The 18,868-nt window shown below is 35.3% G+C and overlaps 1 protein-coding gene across 3 annotated transcripts in view; it reads left to right on the plus strand.

Moving 5' to 3' along the window:
• PLCE1 (phospholipase C epsilon 1) overlaps nucleotides 1–18,868 on the plus strand; it is a 161,125-nt gene that overhangs the window by 104,485 nt on the left and 37,772 nt on the right. For 2 of the 3 annotated variants that reach the window (XM_075758259.1, XM_075758261.1), the window contains exons 5-8: nucleotides 12,361–12,506; nucleotides 14,294–14,552; nucleotides 15,275–15,483; nucleotides 18,007–18,048. In XM_075758259.1, coding sequence (XP_075614374.1) covers nucleotides 12,361–12,506; nucleotides 14,294–14,552; nucleotides 15,275–15,483; nucleotides 18,007–18,048 — 656 coding nt within the window. The remainder of the gene's footprint in view (nucleotides 1–12,360; nucleotides 12,507–14,293; nucleotides 14,553–15,274; nucleotides 15,484–18,006; nucleotides 18,049–18,868) is intronic. The other variant, XM_075758262.1, reaches the window with a different exon arrangement.

Consider the following 18,868-nt stretch of genomic DNA (forward strand, 5'->3'; position numbering starts at 1 on the left):
GGCACAATGCCAGAGCAGTTTGTTAGGACATTTTGCAGTTAGCTGAACAAATTACATTGACCATTGTGTGTTCTGACACTGAACAGTCACAGGATTGAAGAGAAAGTAGATGGTGAAGAAATCTTGTCAGAAATTACTGAGGCTATTCCATGCCAATGAGAATTTTAACATTGAAGTTGCCCTTTTGGTAAAATACTCAGTGTTATCTTTTACTGTTAAAGATTTGTGACTTTGCAATTTTTGTAGTCTAGCATTATTTGTTCGGTAATGCTACAGGATAATTTTTCATATAATTTGAGTTAATTCCCGAATATGCGGTACATAGATTATATAACATTTAATGCAATGGATTATTTTAAGTATAATCTGGAATAACTCTTTTTAAACATAGATGTTATATGTTTAAATGGAGTTATTGTACAATAATTACTGCTTGTAATAAATCACTATTTTGCTATCTGCTTTATCTTATGGTGGAATATATCAGTTGCCATAGCCAATCACAAGCGTGAACTTTCAAAATGTCTTTGTTTACAAATGACAAGAAAATTCTTGTGCAAAGAGTCATGCTTTTGTTGGCAAAAGTCAGTGAGCACTTGCTGATTTTTTTTGGCATTGCCTATAGAAATACTGAAGTGTATTTATAATGTGGGAGCCAGAATGACTTTTAGGATGACAGGCTTCTGATATGTAATGGGAAAAAAAATCATTTCATGCCATTGTTCTGTTAAATGAGCAATTATAGTATATAGAGGAGTTTTCATAGCAATATTCTTTTAGTAATTTTTCTGACACTTACTACATATCAATGAGGAACACATTGTAACACTTGTTCAAAATGACAGTCAATTGCTGGTTTGTGACACAAAGGAACTTCTTTATTTAATAGAAAAAATACTGACATTTTTATGGAAGCTTAGATTGAATGAGGGCTGCAGGAGTATTATAAAATAAATTGGTAAAAATAATGAAGATGAAAATATTTTCAAATTATTAAAATATCTTTTAAAAAGTGAGTTTAAGTGAAAAATAAAGGGAAAAATTGGTCTTATTGAGGTAAATTTTACTAGTATTATTTTCTGTTTAAATTCCAGTAACTCCCAGAAACCTTTGTTCATGACTGAAGTTGTTTCAGCCTCTTTATTATTGGTTAGTGTTGCTTATGGTGAATTACAGTATTTCAACCTCAATGTGGTCTAAAAAGTATAGGAAAGACACAGGAGAAAGCACTTATGGTGAGTCGTCAGCCTTAAGCATTTGGCACGGAAGTGGTCCATGAAGAACTGCAGAACTGAGTCAGAAATGAGTTCCCCTCTGCAGTAGGTAAAATTGGTACTTGTAGACAATTAACATGCCTGAATGTGCAATAAATAACTACTGTTATTTTTCTTACTCAGTTCTCAGTTGTGGAGAAGAGTAATAGTGGGCATACTGTCTAGCACTGGATGAAGCCTGTATTATATTACTTGTGTACTTTCTTTTACTATATTACTTGTGTAAGGTGTTTTGACTTAAAAGTACTGGGAGTGATTCAGTGATTGTATTAATGCTGATGATCCATTAGGAACAGGTCCTAAAATATTTTTTCTGTAGAAAGGCAGGATGACAGTAGCTGGAGCTTTTGCCAACTTCAGTGTTTCATTGTGTCTGTAGCTTGTTTCAGTATCTTGAGAGTCTTGCAAGATTTCTGAAAGTTACTGAGTCTCTTAGGGTGACAATGGAAATATATTTTTGTCAGATACTCTTGTTCTGAGATCACAGTGTTGTGAGCCTGAGAGGAGCTGAAAAGTGTAAAAGTGATTAAAAAAAAAATCAGAAACCAAGTTGAGAAGCATATAGTGAGAAATCTGCATCACAAGTAACTTAAAACACAAAGAGAAAAGTTGTGGTTGTGCCTCAGGCCAGAAGGACTCTGCATTGAGGTGGGATGGGTGAGCCTGTGAAGGTTGAATAGGCTTTTGGCCAGCAAGATATTAGGCAGTATCTTAGCATACCAAGTGATAATGCAAAAAATAAGTAGGGATAGGTGGTATAAATTTAATTTGTGAGCCTTGCCTGATTTTCTATTCCTGCTTTAAAGGCAAAGGAGCCAACTTAAATGTTCAGGAGGGCTCCTTTGTTACTGTCTTGTGGCAAAGTTTCCACAGCCTGCTTACACCTTGCCTGAAGAGCCACACAATTTGTTTTTAATCTGTAACCATCTGAACGTAGTCGTCATAATGTCGGTGTCTGCTCAGGGTGTCAGTGGACCGAGTCCTCTATCTTACAGAAGAGGCACAACTCGTTTGCCTCTGGGAGCTGCGATAACCGCTTGCCTTGCCTTGTTTTGTGTAGCTTTAGTGAGCACTTTGACCTTAAATTCAGGGGTACAGCAAGGAACTCTACTGCAGCTGGAGAGACCTTTATTTGTCACAGATACTGGATGAAGGTAATAACTGAGTAGCTTTTGTTTCTGATATACGAAGTTCTTAAATAAACAACTAAGATTGGAGAAATAGACTTACCCTTATTAATAATTACAAAAGGTGGAAATTATTGCACTCTATATCCTCCTCATATATACATTTTCTTCTTTTCACTGTCAAGAATGATAGGGGGAAAAAAGTAGGAGTAAGTAGTGTAGAGGCATGAAAGATGGATAGCACGGATTAAAGCTACTGTCAAGCACCAACATGCAACTGGCAAATCCTGTGCTGCTGAGGCTGGGAAACAGAAACTCCTTTGTTTAAGAGAGCATGGTTATGGCTTAGACCTGACATACAGTCACTAGAGGGGATTCAGGCATTATGTATTTCCTTGTGTCTTGTCTTGTCATGGGTTTCCAAGTATCAGTTTATTGCCTGCTGTGTTAATCAAGGTGACTGCCATGACAAGGAGCCTGAACACCCAATGACTTGTTTCAAAAATATGTTGTGAGAAAGGCCAGTCATGGATGATCTGTTTGAATCCCACAAAATGGGATGGAATACATTCTCGGATCGTATTTCATTTGTATTTTAAAAGTTTTTGGTCATTCCAGCTCTCAAATCTGTATGGAAATTCACAGGGAAATAAAATATTTCCAGGAAAATAAGAATCTTATGATCTGCTGTAGAAAGTCTGGTCACTACTGTTTAAGAAAAAGTTAAATTAAAAAATACTCGAAGAATTAGAAGACTTTTCAACATGTGGAGTAGATGCAGCAGACTTGAAAAAGGAAAAGTTAAAATGATGGATAACCACAGAAGCATGAGAGTTACAGACAAAAGGCATTACTGAAACCACTGTCATTACATTCTATGCTGCAGAAAGAATATAGATTACTATGTAATAATTATCAGGTATTTAATGAGGAGGAGAACAGAACAGAGAGAAATGATACCATACTCCAAATGGATTTGTAAAACACATATTTCAGAATTAATGAAAATAAATAAATAGGTTTGCTGAAGAAGAAATGCATCCTGGCATTCTGCAATTAGCAAGATGTTAATTTCCATTGTAAAGAACAGATCCAATCAATCACTTTGTTGGAGTAGTATAATAGTGTGGCATCAAACACTGAAAACCAAAACAAGAATTTTGTTGGATTTAGAAAAAAGGTTTATAGCATGTAACTTTGATTCAGTAATTAATTCAGATTTACAGGAGTGGAAGAAGCAAAAGAAGCAAATCCACCTGTAGATATTTCAAATATTCTGAAATGTTTTAGCTTTTTAGTTTGGTGTTTTGTTTTGTTTTTTACTGTCCTAGCAGAACTTAAAGCTATATTGTAGCCTCTACCACATGTACACAGATAATTAAAGAGGTATTTTGCTATTTGGTTTTTATTTATCATTAAGATTGTGGGCTACACACATTCAGTGTCACCAGCTATAAATAAAGCCCATAGTCTTTAAGAGTTTGATTAAAACTGTAGTTATATGATAGTGGAGACTCAGGCACAACATGTACTCATCAGTGAGACACAGCTGATATTTCATTTGCTTCTAATAATATCAAATTGATCATAGAGTCTTGTAAGAGCAAGACAGTGGATCAAGCTAAAGACAGATATTCTTTCCTGTTACTAAATGTAATTAAAAGCTGATTGTGAATTAGGGGCTAGTGTGGGAGTAGGAGAGTGAAATATAGTAATTCTAGCTTTGCAAAAGTATTGGCTTTTGGATTCTCTAAGACTGTGCACATAATAATAACAGTAGTAGTAGTAGTAATATCCTTTCCTGGTCTGATAGAGCACTGACTACTGGAAGTTTAGTTTTCATGAATATATAAGAACTGTGGGAGGAAACTATTGAGGACATTCTGCAGAGTTAGCAGAGCCCCGGTAGCTGGAAAGAGATTAGGAAAATGGTACCTGAGTGTGTGTAGGACCCTGAGAACTGTAACAATGTACTTTTTTCCATCTCTCCTTGTTGCCTGCTGTACCTTTCTGTCATTTAGTTCTTTTCTCTGATTCCTGTATGGTATTACGAGCCTGCCCTGCTGCTTTAGCTTGAGTGCCATGTGGTCCTGACTTGGTATCATACCTTTATGATATGCCACAGTCTTCCTGGGCACCTGTTTCTTTTTCTGTATCTTTACCCTCCCAGTCTTCTGCACTTTTTTTTTTTTTTAAACTCCCAGCCACTCTTCTGCCTCTCACCAGCAAAGCAAACACAAGTTGAATGTACATGTTTTAAACATGTATGTTTATGTAAACATTTTAAATAATTTCAAGCATTGCTTTATATAAACATGAAAAGAGTCTCTTGTAACTTGATCTTTCTGGCCACAGCTTCAAGTAAAATAAAGACAATAAAAACTTAAAAAAAAATGAAGCATTTAATTTCCCATGCTGAGATATGCATACAAAGCAATTGTGATGTCTTAGATTGGAAGTTGCACCAGATTGAAAGATCATTCCAACAGCTGTCTGAAGGTAGTCCCACTATGGAACTGAAAATGCAAAATACGAAGTTCCTTAGATACGGTGATTTTTTTTGAAAGGTTGAATTGTGAAAAAATAAGCTAAGGTGGTAAAAATGTTTCAACCGCTCCAGCATAGCAATGCTTCTGGGGAGGTTTCATCATTCACTAAGTCATTCTTATATTCAGTAAAGTTAATTAAAAATATGGCTATTTAGGAGACTAAATGATAATTGTAGTTTTATTTTTAATGGTTTAAATTTGTAAGCTTTCCTCATTGTTCATTCAAAACAGAAATTTAAACCCTCACTAGCAAAACAGAGACATATCATTTTACTAAAATAATGGAATGTAAATAAATATTGCGCCCTGTCTCTTAGTTCAGCATTTTTTTGCAATGCCTAAATGCGTTTGCATAATACTTTTTAAAAGATTGTGTTTGTACAAATATCAAACTGTTTCCAGTCCTTGTTTGGAATAGTGTTTAATCGGATTTAAAATGGTAAATGTTCTTTGTAAGGTTATATAATTTCACTCAAGCATCTAAAGTGAACCAACTGTTCATAAGATAATGCAATTTAAAATACTCAGATTTAAAAAATGCATCTGAAAATTATGTTGCATATTATACCAAAACCACCAAAATTTTAATAATGAAACTTTAGTGAAACCCATGTAAAATAAACCAATTCTGTGTTATATACTGTGATCCTTATACTCATCTGTGTGCACTGATGGGTTTGTGCACAGTTAGCAATGCAAAGGAACTCCTGGTAGCCAGCTATTAGTGCTGCATACTGCTAGTGTTTTAAAAAGCCTCATAAATATGCATCTGCTCTGTATAGTTTTATAAGAATAATGTCCCTCAACAGCACTTGTACTTTGTGGAGAGACCTTGTGATGTTGTGAAAGATGAATTTGATTTTTTTTTAGAGAGGGAGAAATCACAGTACACTGATACACTAAGAATGCTACTTTTAAACAAAGTGATGTATATTTTTCCCTCTTGCCATAAATACTACATCATATCTGATGAGGGTTACTGTTTTACATGGATTATTTGTGTTCTTCAGATATTAGTTAAATTTCTTGATTTTTGTCAAACAAAATCATTAAAACCACAATGGCTTAGTTAAATGGATTACAGATAGTCATGCTTATTCTTTGGATACCTGAAAAATCAACTTCTTGTTTTGTGTTCAGAGACTTCATACACATACTTTATTCTGTCAGTATTAAAAATGCCTGCTTTCTTGCTCCAGTGTAGGCAGTGGTTAAATCAGCTACATTTATTATAGAAAGATATCCATGGCTAATTTTTATATGTTAGGCGTTAGAGAAGGCATGTACTGTAATCTTTCTTTGTGGTAAGCCAAAAGATTTTATTTTATTTGCTGGCAATGGCAAGCGTTAAACTTCAGGTAGATGGCTGTGTTTGCTAATTTATCTCTGAAAGCTGCATCTCTCGAGTATTATGAAGTTCCTAAAAAATGTAATGTAAAAATAGAAGACATCATTTCTGCCATGTAGCATCACCCACTGAAGTATGTAGCTTGGGAATTGCTGTAAAAACCTTATAAACTTAAGAGCTGGGGAAATGAGCGTCAAGCAATACAAATGACAAAACACTGGGCTTCACAGGTGGAGATTCTTAATAGTTTCCTCCCTCAATACCACTTCTGCATTTACATTCTGATAAAAGATAAATAATACATTCATTCCCATTCAAAAAAAATTTCACAGAATACATTCTCTAGCAGCTATATAAAAGATAGTAAATAATTTATATATATAAATATGAATTATTATAATCTTGGGTATTAGAAGACTAAAAGAAGAAAAACAGTAAAGTAAATCCATGGCAAATTTAGAGATACAGTTAATAATTCAACATGCATGACATACTGTTCCATCCTGTGTACTGCATGAGACAGGATTCTCGTAGAGTAAATGGTAAACAGTCCTGGAGTTCACACTTGTAAGGACTTTAAAGTTATGTGCCATACCTTGAGGATCAAGTTCTGTCATGGGTGTCTCTTTTACATCCTTCATATTCTATTAGTAAAGACAGTAATAAGCTATAACTTGCCTGACAAATTGGGAGATTTTTGCCTGCATATAGGCATGACTTTAAATGAGTGGTAGTTCAGTGATTAGGCAGTCAAAAACATATTCTTATATTATTTTTGAATGATTGATATAGATTTCCCATGTTTAAAAGTTTAGGATGCTTTTTTTGTTGTTGATAATAAAATGCTGTAAGTTAAAAAAAAGTATTCCTACTATTAATTCTGACAGTTGAGTTATATGAACTTTTCTGTCTATTTAATTGCCTTTTTAAAAAAATACAAATGAAAAGGAAATGCTGAATGTCACAGTAGAAATCTCTGGAGCCTTCTAGGAATGTGATGTCCTGAAAAAGGAAGGTTTGTCTATCCTAAGAAAAGGTCTATCATTACTACAGTTGTGAAAAATTCCAAGTTAAATAAGTTGAAACATTGAATGGGACTCAGTCACTCACTGACTTTAAAATGTACACAGTATGTTTGAAGATTAATACTGAGTTATAATATACCTTTAGCAATATTTAACTTGAATTTCTTTGAAAACTTAATCAAAGTAAGATAAGCCTAAAAACCTTAAAGAAAAAAAAGCTTATTGAAAAGAATAGGATTAGTGCAGTTTAAATAGTAATAGGTGATACAAAGATAATTTCAAAAAACCTAAAACTGTGCAGATCTTTATGTACTACTGTACTTGAGATCATTGTTCAGCTACAGTTTGCATTGCCCGGACATCTGATGCAGATCCTATGTGCTCAGATTTGGAGGAAGCTCCTGTGAAAATTTCCAAATGAGGCTACTTTACAATATATCTGAAATTAGTTTGGCACAATGTTGTCAGTGTTTCTCTGTATTAGGTCACTAGAAAATATTTAAACCTTAACTAAATATCTGTTTGATTTGATTTTGCTTGTTTACTACTAGATATCATGCAGTAATCCTGAAGGACACTGATTTTTATCCATCTGAATGAGAACACGAATGTTGTTATCAACTTGAGTGGATCATGTTTTGATTGATGACTTTTCTTGTGTCTTGCAATCTCATGGATTATAGTAGTGAAGCCAGGATACGTTTTCTCATACTTTTCAGACTCATCAGCAGTGCAGCGGAAATCTAATTATAGGTTTTCTCTGATGATTTCTATTCTGAAAGGAATTTAAAATGAGTTACGGAAACAGAACTATGTAAGTCAAGTGTGAAGAAAAGTAAACTAAGGAAATAATGATTAATATGTCAATAAGTAGATTGCGATCTGATGTTAAAATGATAGCTAACAGAAAAACTTGGTCCAAAAAGTGTTACTGCTCATGCTGATGAATTATGGCAATGTATTTTGATCTTCTTGGCAAGGCTACTGTTGCGCACTCTTTTGGCTGGGATGTGCTGTCTCTGGTCCCGGAGCTAGCTCATTCAGCTGCAAAGTCCTCACGCTGATGTAGTGGCAGCCTGGTAACTGGGCAGTGGACTACCTGGTGGTACTTCATCCTCGGGTTAGGTTCTCCTCAGGTGTGATGCAGCTGGGGAGGTAGCTCTGCAAGCCAGCCAGGAATGAGCTGCTGGAAGAGGAGGTGCTTTTCTGTATCCAGCTGGCTGAAGCATCCAGAAGTCAGCACCTGCTTCTGACCTGGATGGAGCCTCCCTTTGCTCTGTTCACCCAGCTGGAAAGCCCCTCCTGGAGGTAGAGATCACACCTGGGTTTAGTGACAGAGAAACTGTGCCGCTCCGGAATACTGTCTGTGCTACTTGCTTGCCAAAGTGCAAAACCCAGGGCTTTCAAGTCAACTTCCAGGTGATTTCCATAGTCACCAAGAAATACATGTACAGAGTTGTTTTCTGCTTTTCCTTTGTGTGAGGTGCATTTAGCTCAGGTGTGCACAGACACCACCGGAGGAATCCCAATTCTGAATTTTAATTTGAATTAAGATCTTGAAAAGTTTTTATTTCTTGAACACCATCTGTGCAGAGGAAGCTTTATGCATCCCAGGCAGCAAAAATGTAGTATATGCATTGTCAGGTATTTTGGGGATCCAGTCACTTGAGAATGTTGGTGATTCCTATGGAGGCATTTCTTTGAGGATGTACTCTGGACTGTTTGTATAGTTATCAATAAATCACAAAATTAATGAATATATTTACTGAGTATTGTTTAATGAGTGTATGTTTTAATTAATATACTTAAGTTTCCTCTAAGCTGTCATACATGATATTTCCTGAAGATTGCTGTCCTTTCAACTTACCTGCGTTTCAGTGTTGTTTGTACATTGTTCATTTTAGCTATGGCCATTATGAATAATCATCTCAAATTAATGCCATACCCAAGCTATTTCAGTATGCATTTATTTAAGACCTTTAGAATATCGTTTGTCATGATAAAATTCTTGGATCCATCAGTTCAATGTGCCTGGGCAGAATAAAGTCTTCAGGGAGTTCAGAGCTGGGAAGTGACCTCAATCACCAGAAGTTCAGCTTTGATTTTTCTACTACTAGATATGACATAAAAGAACTGTAAGTGGAAACAGTCTGTAGCATATGTAGAGGAACAATTCTGTTTCATTCCTAAATTTGTTAACAAGCAAAATGATGTGAATGAAATTTTCCATTATCTGCGTCTGAGTTGTATCTTTAGATGCTCGGTTCTGTCCCCTGATTCTGCCCAATCCATTATATCTGCCTTTGCCTATTCTGTTTTAAAATTTAGAGATTCAGACAATTTATTTTTCCCTTTTGTTTAGCAAAAGATTTTTTTTTAATGTTTTCTGCTCTTCCTGTAAGTCTATTCTTGTCCTGTGGAAGGAGTAAGCATAAACTTCGTGGGACACTATTGCCTTTTGCACCCTTATTTTGCTTTTACGTATACATATGCCATCTCGAGGCTGCAAAGGCTTGTTCATGCTGACCTTTATCATTTTTTGTTTGCTTTTACAGAGTGTTTGTAAGAGTTCATCATAATTGTTTATAGCAGTCCTAAACTCTATTAAATAAAATTTCAACAAGTGACTGTCCTAGTTTCAAGGTTGCTTTGTAGTGGGAAGTCTGAATTCAATTGCCTTTTTAGACATTCTTTATCAATTTTGATACTATTTTCTTCTGACAATTACATCTTTACTACCCTAGATTAAAAGAAATCTGGTTTAAATTATATTCTTCTTTAAAATGTTTGAACACATATTAATCAAACTGTCATTACCACACTTGGTATTTCATACCAAACAAGTACTAATTTTTTCTGTGAGATTGCATGTTTAGCATTTGCATTCCCTGAGCCATTTCTGGAAAATGGGAATAATGTCCAAAACCAATATGTAATTTTATTTCAGCATACACAAACAAACCTGTGCCAGCCTTGAATCACAGATTTAACTGTTTTGTCTCACAAATTCTGATTTTTTAATGCATTTACTGTACTACCTTTTATTCTGTATTTGCCCTCACTTGACCCCCATGTCATGCAGTGCTCTGGGGTTTTTTTGTATTTTTCCATACCTTCATGGTCTTCAGATAGGTACTTTGTTGATTCAGTTTTTACCTATTAGGAATAATTAATGGAGCACTTCAAATAAAATTTCAGCTGAATTCAAATTCTCATTCAGAACTGGTGCAATGATTAGATATATCTTGTATAGGGCAGCCAATATGAGTAGTTTTTATTTATTTTTGTACTGTGGCCTCTGCAGCAACAGTGCGTGAAAGCTGTGTTTGGGAAGGCTTCTTGGGCATGGTTACATGTACAACATTGGACTCTGCTACTTGTTCCACCTTTGTTGATAGCTCTGTGCCCGTTATCTGCTCCTACTCTTTTCTATTGTTCTGTGTTAGCATAAAGACACACGGGAATTACTGAAACAGTAGTCAACCTGTTTTCTTTCGATTATCACTAGACTTGAAGTTGGTTGCATCCAGCTCTTGCCTTCCATACCTAAGTTGTTTGATGAGGGCTAGAGCAGGTGGAACACTGTTTCCTCACAGGTCGATCGTCTCCTGGTCCTCACATCCCATTAGAGCGTCCCTGTCCCCGTGGTACGCACTCCTGAGTATGTCCTCACCACAGGAAAGACAGAATGATCTTATAACATTATTTCTTCAGGAATTCAATCTCAAAAATGTGATATTTTTTTTTTTTTTATACACACATATACATTGCATATATTGGAGCTATGCCTTGTCTTCTCATCTACACATTTCTCATTTGTTGTTCATGATTGATTTGGGCATCAGAATGATAAAATAGTAACTTGGATTTTTCATATTCTTTGACTCTTCTCTCTCGGGAGTGAGAGGCTCAGACCACTGTGTCTGTATAGACTTGCATGAATAGAAACCCTATATATTTTTAGTGGATTTTTTCCTGTTAGTACTAATGCATTTGCATTTTATTTCTCATGCTTGGTTTTTTAAATAAAAGTCTATGCCCCCTGATGGGTGAACTAACATTTTCTGATTTTTACAACCCTCTCCTCACACTGGTATTGTCTGTAAACACTTGAATCCTTTAGGACCAAAGAATGGAACTCAGTGTCAGTAAACAAATCACATTTATTGCTTCTTAAGTGTTTACACAATGACAAAAATCAAGCCCCCAGGGAATCATATTGTAAAAAGGAACATTTGGTTTAAATTAGGTTTCCATGTGAAATATAGCTACTTTTTATGGATGTTGTGGGAACATAAACTAGAAAGAAAATCTGCACACTGATAAAATGAAGGTTTGATTTTATTTATTTATTTATTTATTAATACAAACAGAATCGTGTACTAAGTTATTTCTGATTCTGGCATTAAATAATCATCAAACAGAAGTTGGTAGTATGGTCACACTTAGGAATGTGGGATTTTTTTTGTTTACTTCATTTGTGATCTTGCAAATAGATAATATGAATTATTTTAAATGTTCAGTGTGTATAGGAATTAGTAAATTTGTATATTAAATACAATTACCAATTTTGTGAAATTAAGTGAAAATAAAAATTCCAGTTTATCAACTTTCGCTGTCAATGTTGCAAGAACAAGGGTTATTCAGTGTGAGGCTGAGATTTGTTAGGTATGTGAGAATTTACACTGCAGATCTCTCTGGCAGCTTTAGAAATCAGCACTAGCTTAAGCTGTCCAATTTCTTCCATGGCCTGGATGCATATTCAGTATACCTTATATTAAGATACAGTAGTTTTTTGTTTAATATAAGTATTTTTAGAGAGCAGCTAATGATTTAACTGTTGTAACTGGATTATGTCTGTGTGCAAGGTGTGTGTGCAACGCATGTGTGATTTGTCCATGAGTGTATGAGTAGAGCTTTGACTGATACCCACCTGACAGAAGGAAACCAAAAAACCTCCCATTATCCATCAAGTATGCATGAATGCTCCAAGGGGCATTGCTTTGGCTGACTGTACTGTTCATTTTATTTCACAAGGTGAGCTCCTGGGTTACCTGGCTGATCCTGACTGCAGGTTCTATGGAGGAGAAACGAGAAGTCTTCTCATATTTAGTACATGTGGCAAAATGCTGCTGGAATATGGGCAACTACAATGCTGTAATGGAATTTCTGGCAGGGATAAGGTACTGGCAACTCTTTCTTTAAATGGCTTTTCAGTGATAGATTACACTGCAGCTTCTGCTAAGCAGATGTCTCTGGAGAACAATGGACTAAACAGAAATCCATGGCTAAATCACATCATCTCACCCTGTGACATTCTAGTAATCCTTTTTGGAAAAATGAAGCATGCTAAAAGCCATTTTTTTCAAAATGCTCTGGAGACACCATTGGTTTTCCTGGTACATGCTAAATATGTTACATTAGAAAACATGCTACTTTTTTTTTAAAACAGAAATTTTTAAAATGTGAAAAGAAGATGGGAAAGAAGTTGTAGTTTATATCATCAACTAAAACTTACGTAACTTGGGGTTGGAGTTTCCAGAACACAAGTGAAACATGATCATGGTAACATTCAAAAAGGGTCAGTCTTAAATTTTAAAAAAACCCCAAACAACCCAAAACAACAAAAAAAACCCCCAAACAAACCCAAACAAACAGTTAAACCTCTTTTTTTAACCCCTCCAATTTACTTATACTGACTGATGTTGGGATCTTGTGCTGTCATGGGCTTATATAGCCAGACCTGCAGTGTCTCCAGGAGAGAGTATGGGGTTTAAGAGAGTTTGTTGCTAGTTTTCCTACAGAATTGCAGCTTCATACAGGGCCAGGTGAGCAGGAAAGCAGTGCCTTTGCAGAGGACAGCAAATTGGACTGAACAGGGATGAGTTAAGATCAGATTTCTAGTCTTTTAGATTTGGTCCTCCTTGTGTTTTGTTTCTGTAACAAAGCTTTAAAGTGTTTGTATTGTCGCTCTTTGTGGTTTAGTAAAGATTCTCATTGAGCTATTTGTTTACATTTTTGGTATATAAAACACATTTGAAACACTTATAGGCACGGGGAGTCGTTTTGAGCAAAATGCATCCACAGTCTCCAAGCCATGTAAGTTGTGAGGGAAAATGCAAAGCCAATTAAGGGCTTAATTTTATCTCTAATGCATCTGCACAGCACAAGGGAAAGAGAGGAGAGGAAAGCTAGTGCTGATTAGCAGTGTTTCCGGGACAGGGACAGAAAGTGGGGTTAAGGATATTCTCCTGTTGGCATTTCTGCAGACCTTTTGGTATGTCTGGGGCCTGGGGTGGGTAGAAAGGCCATAACCTTTGCATAGACATACAGCAGTACTCGCAGTTCTCAGGGAGCAGCAGGAGCTATTTCTGTTTGAAATCAAAGGTTCTTGTCATCTACAGCACTGCATTGATGCCTGAGAGCTGGAACATGCTCCTGATTTATTTATTTCCATGAAAATAAATAATTTATTTTGTGAGTAAAATGGGGAAAAAAATCAATGTACATCTTTTAAAATGAATTTAATAAGAAAACCCAACCACTTTTGCTAAGTTTATGGATTGTTTGTAATACAACTAAAGGAATTTGTAATAAACCACCTGGTTATCTTTATGACATTTCCTTAATCTTTTCTTATTTCTTCCCAGACCCTTTTAAATTTAAGGCAATGACACAATGAAAAGGTTAGAAAGCCTGCTTATATGTCTTATGCAGCTGGACTTTTATTAAAATGTCAAATGTTACTCCAGTAGATCAGACTGCTTGTTTCTCCTTTTTAGTTTTGTTCTTTAATAATTCAAAGGGGGGGAAATGGTCCACCAACCAGAATTTTCATAAAAATAATGACCTTGATTTCATTTCTGAGTAATGATAATTTCCTCTTTTACATATATGCTGCGAGTGTTGAACTTGAATGTAAGTTGGTTTTAATTTTTTTAATAAATTTTGTGACCTCTTTTTGCAATAGGTCAAGAAAAGTTTTAAAAATGTGGCAATTTATGGACCAATCTGATATTGAAACCATGCGAAGTCTGAAAGATGCTATGGCACAACATGAGTCATCATCTGAATACAGGAAGGTGGTCAACCGGGCACTCAATATTCCAGGCTGTAAAGTTGTTCCTTTCTGTGGTGTATTTTTAAAAGAGCTTTGTGAAGTTTTGGATGGAGCATCAAGCCTCATCAGACTCTGTCCACGATATAATTCCCAGGATGAAACATTAGAGGTAAATGAGATTGATATTCTGGCAGGTTATGTTCATAGCCATCCAGTACTTTATTTTATTTTATTTTATTTTATTTTATTTTATTTGTTGTTTTATATGAAGGCATCATCTAATTAGAGTTTTTTTAAACTAGACTATTACCAGACTGTATAGTTACATGGACCTCAATTCAGTTCCCATAGTTACTGTAGCAATTTAGATTTAGTTGTTTATACCTAGTTCAGTATTGGAGCACTGAGAAATAAATGTTAGGACCAAAGGATCATGTTTACTTTACTTTGGGTAAAGTAAGGATGTAAATCCTTAAAGATGTAACCTTTTTCTGTTAAATGCTCTGACCTTCCACTTAACTCACTGGGAATTAAAAGGTTTTCAGTTCCTTAAAACAGAATTCTGACATTCAGTGGATCAAGCTTTTCCTCTATGAAAAGAAGCAATTCCTTTCAGTTTTGTCATTTTGGTTTTAAAAGAAAAATGTCCCTGTTACATGAAAAGATTGAGACTGAGGCTTTCTAAAAGTTTGCAGGAGGTATTGTAACTTAGGTTACTTGATGTATGCAATGATTTGGTCTGTTTAGGATTGAAAGTAGGGACAAAATCCCATTAGAAGGTAATAGGAAATACATGTTAAATATTCTTCATTCTTGTAAAAATTTCTCCAGTGAGAAGTAGATGACAAAATATTCTATTTATTGCTATATTAATCTTTTTGATATCTCTAGTTTGTTTCAGATTACAGTGGACAAGATAATTTCTTGCAACGAGTAGGCCAAGATGGTTTAAATAATCCAGAAAAAGAATCGACAGCAAACAATATCTTTCAAACTATTCGGAGCTGCAATCGCAGTTTGGAATCTGAAGAGAGTGAAGATAATTTTAGTGAAGGGAGTGATTCAAGAAAAAACTCTTTGAAGGACAAAACCCGATACCAGTAGGTATCATTTTATTTTCTGTCGTTACCTGTATATGTCATGTTTTTAATCTTTAATTTCCTTTTATCAAGGCTTGCTTTTAGAAATAAGGACAACTTTAACATCTTCCTTTGTATTTATCCTCTTCCAATTCAGAACGTTTCCTCACTGGAGTTATGCTAAGTATCTGATACTCAAATGCTTGGAAACTCTCTGTATAGTTATATTTTCCCTCATGATGTAATTACTTCCTCTCATGATAAGGGTAAATCCTTTTCATCTTACACATAGAGCTTTAAAAATCTGCAGTTATGATTACAATTTTGACCTGCGGTGACAGGAATAGCACCAGGACATATCTGTTATCAGAGCTCAGAACATTATATTCTGCATGCTTGGGCAGCATTCTGTCCCCTTCAAAATAAACGTTATTTATTATCCTTTAAAAGACCTCTTCTTTTAAGGACATGTTCATTTGGGGCTTTTAAATTCTGTCCAGAAAACATTTGTAAGTCAGTACACATTTCAAGTTTTTAGGTTGCTGTAGTCCAGCTATATTGCATAGAAGTTTATTTAATGGTGCCCCATGAAAAAGCCCAGTGTTCAGTAATCTCAGATTTTCACTTTAAAGATCTGGTATATTCTGTACTATTCACCAGCAAGGAATATGGTAAATGCAAAGTTTGAGATGTCACTTGATCTTCTAGACTGTTGCTTTGCAGTGAAGTTGCAGCCCATATAGACATAGGTGAGTCAGCTTTAAGTAACTGTGTTAGAGTAACGTCAAATTAAGTAACAGAACTGTACTGTTCAGAGGTGAAGCGCTGTAAAATTACATGAGGGTTTGCATAAAAGAGCAGCTTAGTTCACCGCTTGAGGTATTTATTGCCAATGTGTTTCAGAAACTTCCATATGTTCAGAAGTATCCAACATATTTCAGCTACTTACACATTAAATCTAATAAGTGCCTGAGAAGGAACTACCATCTTCCTGTTTTAAATGCATTTATTTCATTAACATGTATTTCTAAATTTCATTTCAAATAAATAATCATTATTTCCTGAAAGAATGGTTTCTAATAGAATTATTCACATCTGGCTTTAGTTGCTGCTGGGAAGTGGAGCAGTAAATTAAGCCAAGACAGACGGTCCCACTTCTCTGTCCATTTATGTTGTCTCTTGACTTACTTCAGTTCAAATGCTTTCTTCCAGGAATTATTTTTGTTAATTAATATGCTTTAAAATCAGCTTGCAACTCACAGTCACAATCAACATTTCATTGGATGAACAAAGTAGAATTTAAATATAAAAGAACAATATGGAGAAAATGAAGTTCTATTTGTTATGTGTTTATTAAATCAGTTATTGGTAAATTAGTTATTTATGCTTCATATTTAAATATAATCTAGTAAATTCTACTCTAATTAAAGTAGGAATTAAATGAGGGGAAAAAAGCTAATATGACACTGAAATGAAAGTTTAAAATTTAAATGAACAAAACTGCAGATAGGTAATTAAAGTTGTTTCTTGGTTCAGGCTACTATCTACTCCGTTATTAGTATCTGTAGCTCTGGTGCAGTAAGTACTCATTTTAACAGTATGATGGCTTGTAGAAAAATACTTCTGAAAGTATTAATTTAGCTCAAGTACCTCATAGACTTTGGAAATTCCTCATTCACCTGGCATCGCTTTCCTGGGCATTCAGAGCGCTGGGTGAGGCACAGGAGCAAGCTGCTGCAGAGGCAGAAGGGCCAAATTCTGTTGTCCTTGCTGTATGGAGGCTGCGATGTTTGCCTTATTTTTGATGCTATGAACAACTATAGAGTTCTAAGGAAGAAACTTGGCTCTCTTTCTTGTGAGACCTAAGTCATATTTGCATACAGTACTATAAAATCCAAAATATATAATAATTAAGTATTACCTGATAATTGTAGTACTGTGGTAATAAAGGCAGAAAAATACACTGTACAACATGTTTCTCATTACTTTAAAGTTGCAAGGAAGACTTTTATTTAGTTTGCCTTTTGCTGATGTGGATTAGTATTATAGAACATAAACCCACCAAAGTTGATAGGTTAGTTTGATTTGAAGATAATGAAAAGCATCTTATAAAATGAGTTGGTAGGGGGTATAATTATGTTGCCAGTTATCTAACCACATAAACTCAATCACTCTGTAATCAGTGACCTGTCTGATCACCCTGAATTTCTGTACATGCCAGATAAATATCAAACTTTAATTTTTATAATTTTTATTAGAGCTGTCTTGACAGTTCTCAAATAAATAAGGGTAGATAGGAAAAGACAAAAAAAAAATCAAGTTTGAAATAGTTTTTATAGAATTGTTAATCAAATGATCTGTTACGATACTCTAAACTTTGAGGCATTGCTTTTTTAGCCTGATCTCATGTTCACTTTTAAGCTTTCTTAATCACAGTAAATACCTTTTAAAATAATCTTTGTATCCCATGCAATTTTTCCCTCTAAAACTGCAATCTGCTTTAATGTTTCTTTTATCCTTTCTTTTCATTTCCTTGCATCTCAGTGCAGCACATGTAAAGAAAGCTTCTGATTCAAACCGAGTTCTGTAAGTGTGTTCTCAATAATTGATAGCTGTGTCGCTTTTGGCAGCTCATGTCAGAGGTTATGTTTCTGTATATGATTACGTGTGTGTGCTTGGGCTTACCTGCTGCTTGTACATTTTAATCTGCAACATGCCGGTGCTATCAAATGTGAAATAAGGCATAAACAAAGCTTTGCTTTTTGTCTCCACTGTAATAGACTCCTTCGGCCATGCACATCTAGTCTCAGAAAACATCTTCTAGCATTTTTGCAGAGACTTATTTGATTGTTTTGAGGGCATGGGAGAGAAAGAGCTGCTTTAGTTGTTTGTTTAATTTGAAAATCTTAATCTTGTATAATACAGGTAAATGTACATGTACAGGTAAATGTACATGTATCTGGTGAGACTCTGGTAAGACAGTTTATTCCAGCTCAGTTATAATCCATGACCTTTATTTTTAGGAAGATTTCTTAAGGAAATAGAGCTACAGTGAAGCCTGATACAGTTTTTCTGCCTTTGTCAGCCCCCTCACCACAAGCAATAAATCCTCAGCCTGTTGGCCACATCTCGCTAAATTTGGCAGAGCGATGGAGATCTCACTGATTAATAAAGGAATCATTAGAACTGATGTATGGAATAAGGGAAAAAATCAAATTAATTAGTGCCCTGGCTAGAGAAAACTTCGAGGAAGAGCTCGTGGTTGTCCATGCTGTTTAGCTTAGGGAGACAGTGTATGTGACTTGTTCCAAGTCACAACACGAGCTGTCTTTTGCTCAGCTGGTAGGACATGGGCAGGAGCTGAGAGTACTGTAGCGATATGAAGGGGAAGCACTGAGGGTATTAG

The sequence above is a fragment of the Balearica regulorum genome, chromosome 7 (genome assembly GCF_011004875.1).
Source record: "Balearica regulorum gibbericeps isolate bBalReg1 chromosome 7, bBalReg1.pri, whole genome shotgun sequence".
Taxonomy (NCBI): domain Eukaryota; kingdom Metazoa; phylum Chordata; class Aves; order Gruiformes; family Gruidae; genus Balearica; species Balearica regulorum.